The 17733-nt window shown below is 37.7% G+C and overlaps 1 protein-coding gene across 1 annotated transcript in view; it reads right to left on the reverse strand.

Moving 5' to 3' along the window:
- Positions 1-1216: 1216 nt before the first annotated feature.
- ABRACL (ABRA C-terminal like) overlaps positions 1217-17733 on the reverse strand; it is a 60760-nt gene continuing 44243 nt past the window's right edge. Inside the window, exons 2-3 of the mRNA XM_053710661.1 lie at positions 13545-13615; positions 1217-1686 (exon numbers count right to left, since the gene is read on the reverse strand). Coding sequence (XP_053566636.1) covers positions 1502-1686; positions 13545-13605 — 246 coding nt within the window. The 5' untranslated portion in view covers positions 13606-13615 and the 3' untranslated portion in view covers positions 1217-1501. The remainder of the gene's footprint in view (positions 1687-13544; positions 13616-17733) is intronic.

The raw sequence follows: 17733 nt of genomic DNA on the forward strand, positions 1-17733 counted from the left end.
CCAGAATGAGCGGTCGCCTAATTTTGCATATGGATCCTCATGAAGGATTCAAATGCACATATCTAATTGTTACAAACACTAATGCCATAGAGAGCTAAAGACGCATGTATACTTCTGAGCGCCTATGAGCTTACCTAGGTTTATTCTTCATAAAAAAAAAAAATTAAAAAAAAAGATACAAAGCAAATTCAGTAATAGAAGCAAATTGTTATGTTTTTTGTATGCTCTGTCTAAACCATTAAGTTTAAATTTTGATTTTTACGTCTCTCTGTCTAAAGAGTTCAGACACAGTTTTTAAAAAGCATGTTTTGCTTCAATTAACTGAAAAAAACAACAAAAAAAACCCCCACAATCTTCCAGAATATAAACTGTAAAATACTGACAAAAATAAAACTAAGTTTTGTCCTTATAAAATATATTAAATGCCTTTTTTAAAAGTGATAGTCTAGTCAAAATTTTAACTTTATCATGATTTGGATAGAAAGTGCAATTTTAAACAACTTTCTAATTTATTCCTATTATCTATTTTTATTTGTTCTCTTGGTATCTTTATTTGAAAATGCAAGATTAGGAGCTGGCCCATTTTTAGTTCAGCACCTGGGTAGCTCTTGCTGATTGGTGTCTAAAAGGTAGCCATATTTGCACATGTTCAGGTCAGAATGTAACCCAAGTTCCAAGATGTCAGATCTGGGGGGGGGGGGGGGGGGGATAAACCGACACATTTCTAACTGCTCATTTTGCAAGATAACGTTTTTTTTTGCACTGTTTCTTTTTAGAGTTACTTTGGTAAAAACACATATATTATAAATCAAAGGAGAACAGTTTGATATTCCTTTAATAGCTATAGAACATTCTCTTTCAGTGAGATTGACTAGATAACCATTGTTTCAGAACCGAAACGTTACAGTATAAGGTGTTTTATCGTTTGCTTCTATAAAGGTTTTTGGAAAGATATACCGAGTGTGCCAGCTTATGGATACCTATATGGGCAGAAGCCGAACCCAGGTATTTACACACACCATTGCTATATAGCTATAGCCAAACTTACCCTTCTCTTGTAAATTTGATTTACTACCATGGACTTTTAAAATCAAGATGCGCACCAATGTTAGTGCGATACAGCGATACTGCTTAAACACACATTTAAGACTGGATTACAAATGGCGTGCAGTGTTTAGAAGTTGTTTTGGCTTTTTACACAATAACATAAAAATAGTTTTTAAAAAGGATTTTTTTTTTATTTAGAAAGGATACAGATATTTTACTTTTTTCTATAGATCAAATTTTTATTGGAATGTTATTTCTTTTAGGTTACAAACAAAAGTGTTCAAAAATAAGAAGAAAAACAACAAAACTATTGCAGTATCCCATTTCTTTACAAAAATAGTACAGAATGCTTTATGTTTCACCTAAAAATAATACTCCTATAGAGATCTCAATCTCTCAGGCTGTAAAGAAGCTATCAGAGTATAGAGGTAATGTTCACAAAGTCCACAGAGAATTAATCCTGTAGCAGTATGATGTCAACATTGTCATGGACACCTTGGAGAAGTAGTTCCCCCTGATAAGTTACAATCTTCCTTTTCTTGGCAGCTTTCAGTGTGCCAACCAAGGCTTCAAAGAGGTTGGCACACTTGTCATCAGAAAACAACACACCAAACTTTACACTCAGCTTTCCGTCAGCATCTGTACAAACAAGAAATCATTAATTAATTGCATTTTTTTTTTTTTAAATAAACGCACACCTCACAATAAAGGTTGAATTAACTTTACATTAATTTATCAATTGCCCAAAATTTTTTTGCAAAATTAACTGGACAGAGAACACAAAATCTACACAGCAGGATAATATATGCTTTTGTGCTGTGAAAGGGGGGCCCTTTCCATTTGTTGAAAATCTTTGGATCTAAACCTCCAGGCTATAAAGCAAAGTATTTTATATGAAGCCAGATCACCAGTGGTTACAGAAAGTGACACTGTCTGAATCACACTCTGTAACATTGATTGTTGGTGCCAAGTAGGAGGGTAAAGGCTGTGACACACTGCAAGCGGAGCGACGCGCAGCGTGTAGATGCAGCTGTGCGCGCTCAGTGTGTCTTGCCTTTTCATCTCTGAGCACTCTGCTGCGTCAGGTCGCGTAGCTGAGCGCTCAAAGATTAAATATTTGATCTTCAGAAGCGACGCGGAGCGAAGCAGCTGCTTCGACTCGCGACGCATCGCTTGCAGTGTGTCACAGCCTTAAGAGTCAGGTAGGTGATCGGCCCAGTGAGGAGGGGTTCTCTACACTACAGAGAAAAATGTAAGTAGGGGAGAGGGACATCTCTAAACTACAGCTAAAGTTAACCTTGCAAGCTACATGATTAACCCTTTTGCTGCTGGGAATTTTAGAGCTGCAACTAGCGACCTTCTAATCTCAGAAAAAAATGGCAATGTCAGCGATTTAAAAAATAAATATATATATATATATATATATATATATATATATATATATAATAATAATATTAATATTATATACACACACACTAATATATTTTCATGGGTAAATAAAAAAACTGTTTAAACTTAGTGATAGCAAAAATGCTAAATATTCTTTAGTACTTTCAGCAAGTTTTTCTTGGTAGCAAAGGGGTTAATAGCGACACACTTTTTACGGCAACCAGGGCTTATATTGCAAAATATTGGAAACATTTCCCTTATACTTACTAAAAATAAATATCAAAATGACTAGTTTGTCCTCCACATTATGGGAGGAGAAATGGATGAGTTTGGTGAAAATTGCTCTGACTAGATGGTGACACCGATTTAACTCAGCTGGTTTTTAACTTTCACTCATGATTCATGCTGACCATAGAGGAGGGCAAAAAAAAAAAAAAATGGTGGTGAGAGTCCACTAGCCATTACTCCTGGGATTCAACTCCTGGTAACTAGGAGACAAAAGATACCAAACACATCAAGAGCTTATAATTACTCTCAAAAGATAGGAAATGCTAAAGCAGGGTAAATGAGGTGCAAACTCAAACTTCTGCTAATTGAATATAAAAGAAGGAAGGAGAGTCAGGCAAAAAACTATGTGCTTACTTGGAGGAGTCATGGCTGCTAAAACTTAAATAATTGTTGAGTGCAAAAAAAAAAAAAAAAAAAAAAAAAAGAACACCTTTAAATCCTAGAGCTAAATCTGTTAAACTACCTTGTACAGTAGACAGAGGGAGGACAGATTCCTTAGAGGGAAAAACAGAATTTATGCTTACCTGATAAATTACTTTCTCTTACGGTGTATCCAGTCCACGGATTCATCCTTACTTGTGGGATATTCTCATTCCCTACAGGAAGTGGCAAAGAGAGCACACAGCAGAGCTGTCCATATAGCTGCCCCTCAGGCTCCGCCCCCCGTCATTCGACCGACTGTTAGGAGAAAAAGGAGAAACCATAGGGTGTAGGTGACTATAGTTTTACAAAAATAAATTTGAACCGGACTTAATTGCCAGGGCGGGCCGTGGACTGGATACACCGTAAGAGAAAGTAATTTATCACGTAAGCATAAATTCTGTTTTCTCTTACATGGTGTATCCAGTCCACGGATTCATCCTTACTTGTTGGATACCAATACCAAAGCTTTAGGACACGGATGAAGGGAGGGAACAAGTCAGGTAACCTAAACGGAAGGCACCACTGCTTGCAAAACCTCTCTCCCAAAAATAGCCTCAGAAGAAGCAAAAGTATCGAATTTGTAAAATTTGGCAAATGTATGCAGTTTAGAACAAGTCGCTGCCTTACAAATCTGTTCAACAGAAGCCTCATTCTTGAAAGCCCATGTGGAAGCCACAGCTCTGGTGGAATGAGCTGTAATTCGTTCAGGAGGCTGCTGTCCAGCAGTCTCATAAGCCAATCGGATGATGCTTTTCAGCCAGAAGGAAAGAGAGGTAGCAGTCTCTTTCTGACCTCTCCTCTTACCAGAATAGACAACAAACAAGGATGATGTTTGTCTGAAATCTTTAGTTGCATTTAAATAGAATTTTAAAGCACGAACCACATCAAGATTGTGTAACAGTCGTTCCTTCTTAGAAACTGGATTAGGGCACAGAGAAGGAACAATGATTTCCTGGTTAATATTCTTATTAGAAACCACTTTGGGAAGGAAACCAGGTTTGGTACGCAAAACAACCTTATCTGCATGGAACACCAGATAGGGTGAATTACACTGCAAAGCAGACAATTCTGAAACTCTTCGAGCAGAAGAAATAGCTACCAAAAACAAAACTTTCCAAGATAATAACTTAATATCTATGGAATGTAAAGGTTCAAACGGAACCCCTTGAAGAACTGAAAGAACTAAATTTAGACTCCATGGAGGAGCCACAGGTTTATAGACAGGCTTGATTCTAACTAGAGCCTGTGCAAATGCCTGAACGTCTGGTACTGCTGCCAGACGCTTGTGTAACAGGATAGACAGAGCAGATATCTGTCCCTTTAAGGAACTAGCTGACAATCCTTTCTCCAATCCTTCTTGGAGAAAAGACAATATCCTTGGAATCCTAATCTTACTCCACGAGTAACCCTTGGATTCACACCAACAAAGAGATTTCCGCCATATCTTATGGTAAATTTTCCTGGTGACAGGCTTTCTGGCCTGGATCAGAGTATCTAACACTGATTCAGAGAACCCACGCTTAGCTAGAATTAAGCGTTCAATCTCCAAGCAGTCAGTTGCAGAGAAACTAGATTTGGATGCTTGAATGGACCCTGTATTAGAAGATCCTGCCTCAATGGCAGTTTCCATGGTGGAACCGATGACATGTCCACTAGGTCTGCATACCAAGTCCTGCGTGGCCACGCAGGCGCTATCAGAATTACCGAAGCCTTCTCCTGTTTGATTCTGGCTACTAGCCGAGGGAGAAGAGGAAACGGTGGAAAGACATAAGCTAGACTGAAGGACCAAGGCGCTACTAGAGCATCTATCAATGCCGCCTTGGGATCCCTGGACCTGGATCCGTAAAGGGGAAGTTTGGTGTTCTGACGGGACGCCATCAGATCCAATTCTGCAATGCCCCATAGCTGGGTCAGCTGAGCAAAAACCTTTGGGTGGAGTTCCCACTCCCCCGGGTGAAAAGTCTGACGACTCAGAAAATCCGCCTCCCAGTTGTCTACTCCTGGGATGTAAATTGCAGATAGGTGGCAGGAGTGATCCTCCGCCCATTTGATGATCTTGGTTACTTCCTTCATCGCTAGGGAACTCTTTGTTCCTCCCTGATGATTGATGTACGCCACAGTCGTGATGTTGTCCGACTGAAATCTGATGAATTTGGCCTCCGCTAGTTGAGGCCATGCCTGGAGCGTATTGAATATCGCTCTCAGTTCCAAAATGTTTATTGGGAGAAGAGATTCTTCCCGAGACCATAGGCCCTGAGCTTTCAGGGAGTCCCAGACCGCAACCCAGCCTACCAGACTGGCATCGGTCGTGACAATGATCCACTCCGGTCTGCGGAAGCACATTCCCTGAGACAGGTGATCCTGAGACAACCACCAGAGAAGAGAGTCTCTGGTTTTCTGGTCCATTTGTATTTGAGGAGACAAATCTGCATAATCCCCATTCCACTGTTTGAGCATGCACAGTTGTAGTGGTCTGAGATGAATTCAGGCAAAACGTATGAGCCTTGGCTCTGTGAAAAGACGACGCCTGTATTAATATGTCGTCTAGGTAAGGTGCTACTGCAATGCCCCGCGGTCTTAGTACCGCTAGAAGGGACCCTAGCACCTTTGTGAAAATTCTGGGAGCGGTGACCAACCCGAAAGGAAGGGCCACGAACTGGTAATGCGTGTCCAGAAAGGCGAACCTTAGGAACTGATGGTGATCTTTGTGGATATGAATATGTAGGTACGCATCCTTTAGATCCACGGTAGTCATATATTGACCTTCCTGGATCATCGGTAAGATTGTCCGAATGGTTTCCATTTTGAAAGACGGAACTCTGAGGAATTTGTTTAGAATTTTTAGATCCAGGATTGGCCTGAAAGTTCCTTCCTTTTTGGGAACTACAAACAGGTTTGAGTAAAATCCCAGTCCTTGTTCTGCAATTGGAACTGGGTGTATCACTCCCATCTTTAGAAGATCTTCTACACAGAATAAGAACGCCTGTTTCTTTGTCTGGTCTGAAGACAAACGAAAAATGTGGAACCTTCCCCTTGGAGGAGAGTCCTTGAATTCTAGAAGATACCCCTGAGCAACAATTTCTAATGCCCAGGGATCTGGAACATCTCTTGCCCAAGCCTGAGCAAAGAGAGAAAGTCTGCCCCCTACCAGATCCAGTCCCGGATCGGGGGCTACCCCTTCATGCTGTCTTGGTAACAGCCGCAGGCTTCTTGGCCTGTTTACCCTTGTTCCAGCCCTGCAAAGGCTTCCAGGTTGCTTTGGGCTGGGAAGCGTTACCCTCTTGCTTTGCAGTTGCAGAGGTTGAAGCAGGTCCGCTCCTGAAGTTGCGAAAGGAGCGAAAATTAGCCTTGTTTTTGGCCTTAAACGGTCTATCTTGTGGAAGGGCATTGCCCTTTCCCCCAGTGATATCCGAAATAATTTCTTTCAACTCTGGGCCGAATAGGGTCTTTCCCTTGAAAGGAATATTTAATAGTTTTGTTTTGGATGACACGTCAGCCGACCACGATTTGAGCCAAAGCGCTCTTCTCGCCATAATGGCAAAATCAGATTTTTTTGCCGCTAACTTAGCTAATTGTAAAGCGGCATCTGTGATAAAAGAATTAGCCAGCTTTAGAGCATGAATTCTATCCATGACTTCGTTGCATCAGTGTATACAGGGACTTCTAGAAACTTTTCTGGGACCACCATGGGGTCACAATCATCCAGCGTAGCTAAAACCTCCTTAAGCAGTACGCGGAGGTGTTCCAGCTTAAATTTAAACGCTAAGGAATCTGATTCTGCCCGCTGAGAAACCTTTCCTGTGTCAGAAATTTCTCCCTCAGACAGTACATCCCTCACTGCCACTTCAGAGTGTTGTGAGGGTACAACAGATAAATCATCCAAAACTTCTGATTGCTCATCCTCTGTTCTTAAAACTGAGCTATCACGCTTTTTAGGAAAAACTGGCAGTTTGGATAGAAATGCCACAAGGGAATTATCCATGACTGCTGCTAATTGTTGTAATGTAATAGGGCCCAATGCGCTAGAGGTACTAGGCATCGCTTGTGCGGGCGTAACTGGTGTCGACACATGGGGAGAGGAAGGAGGACTATCCTCGTTACCTTCCGTTAAAGAATCATCTTGGGCTACATTTTTAAGTGTCACTGCATGGTCTTTAAAATGTTTAGATACCTTAGCACACTTTAAACACAAATGTAAAGGGGGTACCGACATGGCTATTAAACACATAGAACAAGGTCTATCTGTAGGCTCAGACATGTTAAACAGACTTAGACAGCACTCAAATACAGTAAAATACAATTTTTGAAAAAAACGTTACTGTGCCTTTAAGTAATAAAAAGAGCACACTTTTTTTACTAAATCTCCAAAAATCATCCAATCTTTATGAAATTCACCATATGATCCTAATGCTTTGAAATGATTGCACAGTAAATTTCAAGTCAATTAACCCCTTACTGCCCAAACCGGAGCAAATTAAAGCTGGCAACCGGTTAGCAAAACTATAGCACCATGCCACAGCCTTTGCTGTGGCCCTACCTTCCTTGGGGATTAGTTTTAATCGAAAATAAGTCTCTCTGAAGTCCTCAAGTAATCTCTGGACTCTTCACATGGAGCTGCATGAAGCTGTCTGTAAAATCAACTGCGCAACTGAGGCGCAAATTTCAGGCCCCCTCCCTCTTCACTCTGGGGATGTGGGGCCAAGCCAAAATAGGTGTCTAAATAGATGCCATGCGGAATAGACCCCAAAAAGGTGTTTCAAATGTAATATAAACTTGTATAAATATCAGATTTTTGTAAAAAAAATAATCGATTGCCCCTTAACAGTGTCCACCAGTGTTTGAGCCCTTTCAAATAAGCATTCCTTCTATACTAAGTCTCAGAATATGGCTTACCTTTCCCACATGGGGATTCTTGTCAGTCTTCTAGCATTACTAAGTCTTGACTAGAAAAAAAATGACTGAAACATACCTCAAAGCAGTTAAGCCTGCAAACTGTTCCCCCCAACTGAAGTTTTCTGATGCTCAACAGTCCTGTGTGGGAACAGCATTGGATTTTAGTTACAACATGCTAAAATAATTTTCCTCTCAGCAGAAATCTTCATCACTTTCTGCCACAGAGTAAATAGTACAAACCGGCACTATTTTAAAATAACAAACTTTTGATTGAAGAAATAAAAACCATTCACTTTACCCTCCCGTGGAGATGCTACTTGTTAGAGCGGCAAAGAGAATGACTGGGGGGCGGAGCTATATGGACAGCTCTGCTGTGTGCTCTCTTTGCCACTTCCTGTAGGGATTGAGAATATCCCACAAGGATGAATCCGTGGACTGGATACACCATGTAAGAGAAATTGTAGTATATTTTTGGACCGGTTGTTGCCCTGCTTGGTATTTCCGTTTAGTGGTTGTTTTTTTTCCCCTCCCCTTTCTCGCTCTCTCTTTTCCCGGAGACAAACAATGGATTTTAGATGTTAAAAAGTAATGTCAGAGGGAATTAGGATGCTGTCCTGGAATGTGGGGGGGGGGGGATTTTGTCCCCAGTGAAACGCAAATTGATTATTAAAACTTTAGCTAAGTTGCAACCAGACCTAGTTTTTCTTCAGGAAACGCATCTTAATGAGATAGAAGCAGCTAAGCTGAGGACCAACTGGGTCGGGGAAGTAATTTCCACCAAAGGCTCCAATAAAAAAATATGTGGACTGTAAGATAATTAAGATGGATTTTGATAGTGAAGCTAGATTCATCCTACTCCAAATATTGGTTAAAAACATAAAATTTGTAATTTGTAATATTTATGCACCAAATAGACTTTCAATAGAATTTTGGGAAAAAATTCAAAATAAGGTATTTCCATTTATAAGCCAAAATCTAGTTATATGTGGAGACTTTAATATGACATTAGATATATCATTGGATCGGTTCTCACATAAAAATGTAGCTAGTAACATGCATAGTGCAAAATATTTTCAGAAATTCTGCCATAAATTAAAAATGACAGATATTTGGCGAATCCAAAATCCTGACAGGCTAAAATACACATGTGAATCTAGAGCCCGCAGGACGTTTTCCAGGATTGACCTGTTTTTGGTCTCTGAATCTCTTTCTATATGGCAATCAAAGGCAGAGATTAGAGAGATCCTGATATCGGACCACACAATAATTTCATTAACTTTTTTTCTTGTGAACAAGGGTAAACTACAAAATTCTGTATTTTGCTTTCCTCGTTTTCTATGTTCTGACCCCAGGTTTCGATCGTGGCTACAATCAAAATGGCAAGAGTATGGACTGAATAATGCGGAATATAGAAATAAAATTTAAATTTTCTGGGAGGCATCTAAAGTGGTGCTTAGGGGAGCGATTATGGCTTTCTTGAATATAAGAGGGAAAAAGATCAAAGCTAGGGAAGTTTTATTGGCAAAGAGAGAGTAAAGAATGCGTATACACAGGTACAGAACGCTCCTTCACAACAAAATTGGGATAATTACATTGCCATTAGAAAAGAACGAGATCTCTATTTAAAACAAAAATCTCAAGCTGATGAAATCAGAATAAAATCGGTATTATAAGGGATTCCATGGGTGCTCGGCTAAATATCTAGCTAGCCTTACTAAATGTAGGAAGAAAAAAAACCTTATATCTGTCATCAAAGACAATGAGACTAGATATTTTGTTACCTCGAAAATTTGTAAAGTCTTTGCTACTTATTACCAAAATTTATATTCCACGGTTAAGATTAACTCTTATAACCAAGACACATTTTGGTCAGAAATTGTGACTCCAAAGATTCAAGTTGAAGATTTGACTATGTTAAATGAACCCATAACTAGAGAAGAAATTGCCAACGCTATTGATAAATTGAAACCTAATAAAGCGCCCGGTCCAGATGGATTTCCATCAGAGTTTTATAAATATTTGAAGGAAGATTTACTACCAGTACTAGAGAAGCTTTTTAATAAAGTATTACATAGTAGATAAACCAATTTCATCTTATTTTACAATGGCCAATATCTCCCTTATTTTGAAAAAATGCAAAAATGCAGAGGATCCAGCATCATACGGACCGGTTTCGGTCTTAAAATTCTGATTATAAGATTCTAACCATTATTTTAGCTAACAGATTCTCATTCTGTTTACAGAAACTCATTCACCCAGATCAGACGGGGTTCATGACCAATAGAAATCCGTGTAAGAATATACGTAAATTAACAACTTTTCTAGATTACGCCTGGAATTATGAGTAAGAATCCAATTTCTGATGATATGATGTTCTTACATTGTTCTTACATTGGATGCGGTTAAAGCGTTTGACTCAATAGTCTGGGAGCATTTATTTCGCTTGGAAAATTTGAGATTAAAGGGAATTTTGCGCAATTTATCCATAGAATATATTCGAATCCTATATCATATATTTTGGTTAATGGGACCGCTTCCCCTAAGATAACACTCCAGCATGGTACACGGCAAGGTTGCCCACTATTGCCCTTGTTTATTATAGCATTAGAGCCGCTTGCGATATGTGTAAGAAATTGTTTAACAGGGATTCTATTAGGTTCGCATCGCCTAAATATTTTATTATATGCGGATGATATTTTAGTCTTTCTAGAGAATTTGCAGCAATCTATTCCAATTTTGATCCAGTTGCTGGAAGAGTTCAGCTCATTCTCAGGTTATAGGGTCAATGGTGAAAAAGTGAACTAATGGTCATGGGGAAATCACCCTCCAGGTTCCCTATTAATGCTTTCAAGGAGGTGGAGACTATTAAATATTTGGGACTTGTGTTGCATAAAAATCCTAATACTGGTATTCTGACAATTATATCCCTTTATTTAAAAAATCAAATTAGATCTGCAATTATGGACCTCCTTCCCACTATCTTTAACGGCAAGGGTTAATTTGGTCAAAACTATTATTTTTCCACGCCTGCTCTATCCATTACAAAATTTGCCTTTACTTTTATCTAACAGTGACTTAAGAAAATTGCGCTGTTATTTTTCGAAATTTATATGGCAGAACAAAAAAACACGCATTGCATTATCTAGATTAATGCAGAAACCTGGGGCCGGTGGGCTATCATTTCCAGATATCAGCTTGTATAATATCGCCTCATTAATAAAAGTTGCAATTGACTGGCTGGCTAGAACAAATGTATACTCTACTTTTGAAGAAGAGTCTTTCTTGATATATCCTTTCGCGTTAACAGCTATACTACATTGCAAGCCTCGACAGTTACCCTCTAATGTTTTTTCACTTATAACATTCAAGAATATAGTCCTTGCGTGGCATAAATTCTGTAGAATATTAGGGTTAGATTTTACTTTTTCAGAATTTCTCCCTATTCAGGGCAACCCGCTATTTTCCCCGGGCATCAATCAAAGATATTTTAAGTTATGGGCAGAGAAAGGCCTAAGTTTGGTTTGTCAATTATTAGATCTAGATGATTCAGTACTACCAGGGGAAACCTTGTTTTCACTATATAATTTACCCAGATCAGATTAAGTTGCAGTTTTTCAAATTCGGCATTTTGTCGCTGCACCAAAATGGATGTTCCCCTTGTCTATTGCGTGGTCCGATGTCAGGACTCTATTACAAAGATTTGTTTCGGGTGTAACATTGATTTCACTAATATATGATATTATGCTGTCAAAACAAACTCAAGGTTTCTTAGATAAGATCTGTAATTTTTGGATCCCGTCAATTCCAGATATAGATCAGGACAGAGTTAGGCAGAGTTTTAGTACTCTGGATAAGTGTAAAATTCCATCAAGCTGGAAGGAATCGCATATGAAGCTCATAAATAATTTTTATCTATATCCAGCTAAACTTGCCAGATTCTATGAAACTATGTCCCCAGGTTGCCCAAGATGTTCATATCGGAAAGCTGATCTATTTCACATGTTTTGGTCTTGTCCTAAGATAAATCAGTTATGGTTGAAAATTACATATTGGTTTAACACTATTCACGATCTATCTATCTTTCCCCTTACATTCCAGGATATCATCTTATTATTTAAGACCTCAAGTGATCAAGATCGTTATTGGGTACATTCACTAAATACTATAATAATAGCGGTAAGACAGAGTATATTAAAAAGCTGGAAAGCGAAGAGAGGGCCTCCCTTCTCAGAGGTTATACAGGCTATTCAAGGACAAATTATTTTTGAATCCTACCATCTTCAGGATTCTTCAGAAAAAAGAATCAAATTTTTTACTTGGATGGTATGCTATTATTAAGTCCTACCCTTTACCTATACAAAAAGAGATTTTATCGCCCTTTCTGTCTTCTAGTTTTGCTGAGATGGTCATATTAGAATTGTTCCCGCATACATGGATAACAAACGCTTCTGAGATACAAGGCTAGTGGTCCCGGGGATTGAGGGTTAGTGAGTACACCCCTTTTTTTTTTTTTGCCTCCCCCATTTTCTGTATTTATTTTTATTTCTTCCCAGGCTCCCCCCAGCCAGGTGCTGCGAGGAGTTAATTATAAAAATGCCGATGAAATATTGTCATATGCTGCTTTATGGTTTTTTTGTATAACTAAGTTGTTTGATTTTGTTATTGGCTATATATGACAACAAGAGTGATTTTTGCATATTGTACTCTTTTCGGCAACCAATAAAGAGATATAAAAAATAAAATAAAAAAAAAAAAAAAGCCTCTCTCTTAGTGTGTTTAATATCTTTGCCTCCTCCTAGTGGCCAGGAGTTGAACCCCAGGAGTAATGGCTTGTGAATGCTCACCACCATATGAAAGAAAAGGCTCATGGTACTTGTTACAGAGCAGCAAAAAAGTAGTGAGAAGGAGAGTTTCTAGGATTTTTTAAGATCAGATAAATGGTACAGTGCTTTTTTTTTTTTTTTTTTTTTTTTTTTTATCTTAATTTAAATCCGATCCATACACAGCACAAACAAGGGGTCAGTTAAAATAGTTACAAATTATTTTTTTTTGGTATAGACATGAAATTAACAAATTAATGAGAACAAACCATTAAAAACTTACAATTATAATTTGTCATTTTGTTAAATTTATGGTGTGTATATTTGCACCAAAAAGGGGCAACTATAACTGCCAAATATTTGAACTGAAAATCTGTGTGCTGTGTATGTATACAAATTAAATTAAGATTTCATATGGTACCGAAAAGGGACAATAAAAAATAAATAAACAAATAATAATTTATATATCCACACACACATATACACTAAAATGATGTACTGCTTCTCTGTTATATTATTTAACATAGTTCTGTTCATAAAAATGCTAGGAATTCACCTCACTTTGTATTGTTAAAAGGTCAGGCCATGGTTAGGGTTGAAGTGGACAATTGTTGCATAGTCGTGCCCAGTCTGTAAGGGTTAAATGCAATAAGCTATGAACAGTACATACTTTTATACAATTACCTTTTGAACCAAGACGACGTATTTCTTCTACAAGAAGCTTAACTTCATGTTCAACATTCATTGTGCTTAATCTAAGGAGAAAAAAAAAAAAAAAAAACTAAGAAAAACTATTTAATGATGTAGTATGATCTTTCAATTTAATAAGGTCTACAATGCAAATCTCAGATACATTTTAATAGTGTATAACCTATTAGAAATAGGTGTTTAACAGTAAGAGAGGGATTACTGTGGTCTTGTAATTACATTGCTATAAAATAAATTAGCCAAATCTAAAGTGTTTCAAAAACAAAATCAACATCCTTTTTACTGTAACTGTTTTTCAATAAAAAAAAATAAAATAAAAAAAAACCCTCTACCCACTGTTTGCCTTATTTGTAGGAGCCAATCCAGGCTTGAGTCTGCAGACCACAAGGATAGTAACTGTCATAGTATTAGTATAAAGTGCATAATTTTGTAGCAATGCATAACATAAAAACAAAATTTATGCTTACCTGATAAATTTCTCTCTTGTGGTGTATCCAGTCCACGGGTTCATCCATTACTTGTGGGATATTCTCCTTCCCAACAGGAAGAAGAGGACACCCACAGCAGAGCTGTCTATATAGCTCCTCCCCTAACTGCCACCCCCATTCATTCGACCGAAGACAAGCAAGAAAAAGCAGAAACTATAGGGTGCAGTGGTGACTGTAGTTTAAAAATAAACAACACCTGCCTTAAAGTGACAGGGCAGGCCGTGGACTGGATACACCACAAGAGAAAGAAATTTATCAGGTAAGCATACATTTTGTTTTCTCTTGTAAGGTGTATCCAGTCCACGGGTTCATCCATTACTTGTGGGATAACAATACCAAAGCTTGTAGCCCTGGCAGTTTGGAGAATACCTCTGTGAGGGTAGCATTCATAACTGCCGCCATGTCCTGTAAGGTAAAATAATTAGACACGCTAGATGTACTTGGCGTCACTTGAGCGGGAGTTATAGGTTCTGACACATGGGGAGAGTTAGATGGCATAATCTCCCTCTTTTCAGTCAGAGAATCCTCTGGAGATAAATCTTTAAGCGCCATAATATGGTATTTATAGTTTATAGAAATTTCAGTACATTTGGTACACATTCTTAGAGGGGGTTCCACAATGGCTTCCAAACATATTGAACAAGGAGTTTCCTCTATGTCAGACATGTTTACCAGACTAGTAATGAGACAAGCAAGCTTGGAAAACACTTTAATAAAGGTGAAAAAGCAATTAAACAAAAACGATACTGTGCCTTTAAGAGAAAAAAAACTAGCACTTAAACGGCAAAACAGTGAAAAAAATACAGTAAAATCTTTGAAATTTTTACAGTGTGAATAAGGGACTAAAGCAGCATTGCACCCACTAGCAAATGGATGATTAACCCCTTAGGCCCCAAACCGGATTGAAAAACGTTAAAAAACGTTAAAAATCAATTGAGCACCATGCCCTTAAATACAATTTTGTGCAGAAATAACCCCTTTGAAATGGTTCTCAGATGCCAGAGGACTCTTCTACGGAAGCTGGATGTCTCAGTCTGTAAAATAGGCCCCTCCCACCATGTACTATCAGAGGGGCCTTAAGAAAATACTCCTAGGAGTATCTGACTAGTCATGTGGAAACTAGGCCCCAAATAAAGACTTCTCCCTCAGAGAAAAAACGTCCTATTTATGAAATCATGTAAACGTTTTGTCACTAAGCAATATGAATATTAACATGAGTATTACCCTGTTATGTAAGCATGATCCCAGTCGCTGTTAAATCACTGCATCAGGCTTACCTCAAATACACAAGGCTCTGTCAGCATTTTCTAGAACTTATTCATCTCTCTAGAAATAAAAATACTAAACATACCTCAAAGCAGGTAATCTGCAGGCCGTTCCCCCAACTGAAGTTTTCCCATATTCATCAGTTATGTTTGAGAACAGCAATGGACCTTCGTTACAAACCGCTAAGATCATCAAATCTCCAGGCAGAATTATTCTTCTAATTTCTGCCTGAGAGAAAAACAGTACAACGCCGGTACCGTTTAAAAATAACAAACTGTTGATTGAAGGTAAAACTACACTAAGTCACCACATATCTCTTGATACTTCCTTTCTTGTCGAGAGTTGCAAGAGAATGACTGGGGGTGGCAGTTAGGGGAGGCGCTATATGGACAGCTCTGCTGTGGGTGTCCTCTTGCAACTTCCTGTTGGTAAAGAGAATATCCCACAAGTAATGGATGAACCTGTGGACTGGATACACCTTACAAGAGAAATTGTTATAATGCGGATTACAGTTGCATTATTTTTTTATTTTTATTTTTAAAAACACATTAAAGTATTTTCTCAATACATTTTTTATAGTATATATCCACAATGAATAACTGCACTGCAATTTATCTACATACATAAAAGGTCTCATTTTGATATCAAAATTTGCAAGTTTGACAGTCCAGGAGCATACCATTTGAAAAGCCTTTTATAAACTAACTCCAGCACTTTACAAAAAAAAAAAAAAAATTACAGAAAATTGCTGTGCAATGTGCAGCAGAGTCAGGCTTCTGAATTCTGCAAAATGCACTCCAGCCTCCCTCTATTGGCAGGGGGAAAAAAATAAATACACACTACTGTAAAGATGCCCATCTGCTGCTTTATAGTTATGGGTAATTTACCAACCTTTAACTAATAAGCAGGCTAGGTATCCTTCACTCTTACATGTTTTTGAAATGGTAATGGGAACTGAACATTCCTGTTAGTTTTTAAATGTTCCTGGGTATATTTGTGTGTCATCACATTGCAATCTATTGTCAATCCCATTTCAGGACAGGAGACTTAAATTTAAGTTATTTCAGAGATTACCACTGCAGTTTCAAATGTCATGAATCCTGGCTCTTTTTTTTTTTTTTTTTCAACAAGACACCACACAGTGTCCGTTTCTGTTCGGCTCTAAAAAACCTGCACTCATCAGCTACTGCTCCGCTCTCTGCCTCTTAGTGACATAATCGATATTGTAATTTGAACATGGGCAGTTCAGAGGCACCGTAAACTAGCAGTGCTCTACCCAGGGCTTATTAAGGGTTAGATTACAAGTGGAGAACAATTTATCATTCCCGCTCATACGTTAACTGTGCTAGAAGTAACCTTTGTGTGCGCCTTGGGAAGCGTGCGTTTTACAAGTTGAAAGTGAAAATTTTTTGCACAAGCGTTAAACCGTTGAGCTCAAAAAGACGAAGTTAGAATATCACAACCACGTCAACTTATTGCCCCACAGAAACCAATGGACCAAAAAAAAAAAAAAGGAAAAAAAAAAAAACTAAAATACCATACTCACGTGCTCTTGATACGTCTCAGGAGTGTCCTCCAGTAATGTTGGTATATTTATCAGCAGCAATTGCCACCAACATGTTACGGATTGTAATTGTGAATATTAATTAATAGCGGTATAAAATTGTCAGCAATATCTCCAATGATTACAGAACAATTTGCCAATACACTTCAGTGAAACGTTAGATAATCTCTGTAGTGTATTCCAAAATGCTATTGAGATATCTAGAAATTAGGACAATAAAAATTATAAATATTAATATTTAATCTCAAATAAAATTAATTCCTAAATTCTTACCAGTTAATCTCTATAAACACATTTATTATATGTATGCAGAAAATAGTATATATATATATATATATATAGTTGTTACAATATCCTATATCAAGCAGGCTATAAAACATTTAGATTAATTACTATTCAATAGATATTGTCTATTATCCCATGTATGGACAAACTATTTTTATAAATTAACCTTTGCTCAGAATTTAAAAAAAAAAAAAAGAAAAGAAAAAAAAAAAAAAAAGGTACATCAGTATTAGACACACTATTTCTATAAATTAACCTTAACTCAAAATATCCCACAAATCTGATTAGATTTCCAAGGAATACAATTCACTATATTACTTAAAAATAGTCTTATAATACTGTAAATAATCAACCAGAGATTTACACAAATTTATCAACTCAACATATACCACCTAATATAGCATTTAAATAGTTCCAACTTAGCCACAATAATAAAATGCAATTTCTAAAATATATCACAGTAACTCAAATTAATTTATGACTTCAAAATACAAAAATCCTTCCCTCTAAATAATAAATTTACTTAGCACTAAAAATTATTTATGGACTACACAGGACTCTA

The sequence above is a fragment of the Bombina bombina genome, chromosome 4, assembly GCF_027579735.1.
Source record: "Bombina bombina isolate aBomBom1 chromosome 4, aBomBom1.pri, whole genome shotgun sequence".
In the NCBI taxonomy this organism is placed as follows: Eukaryota; Metazoa; Chordata; class Amphibia; order Anura; family Bombinatoridae; genus Bombina; species Bombina bombina.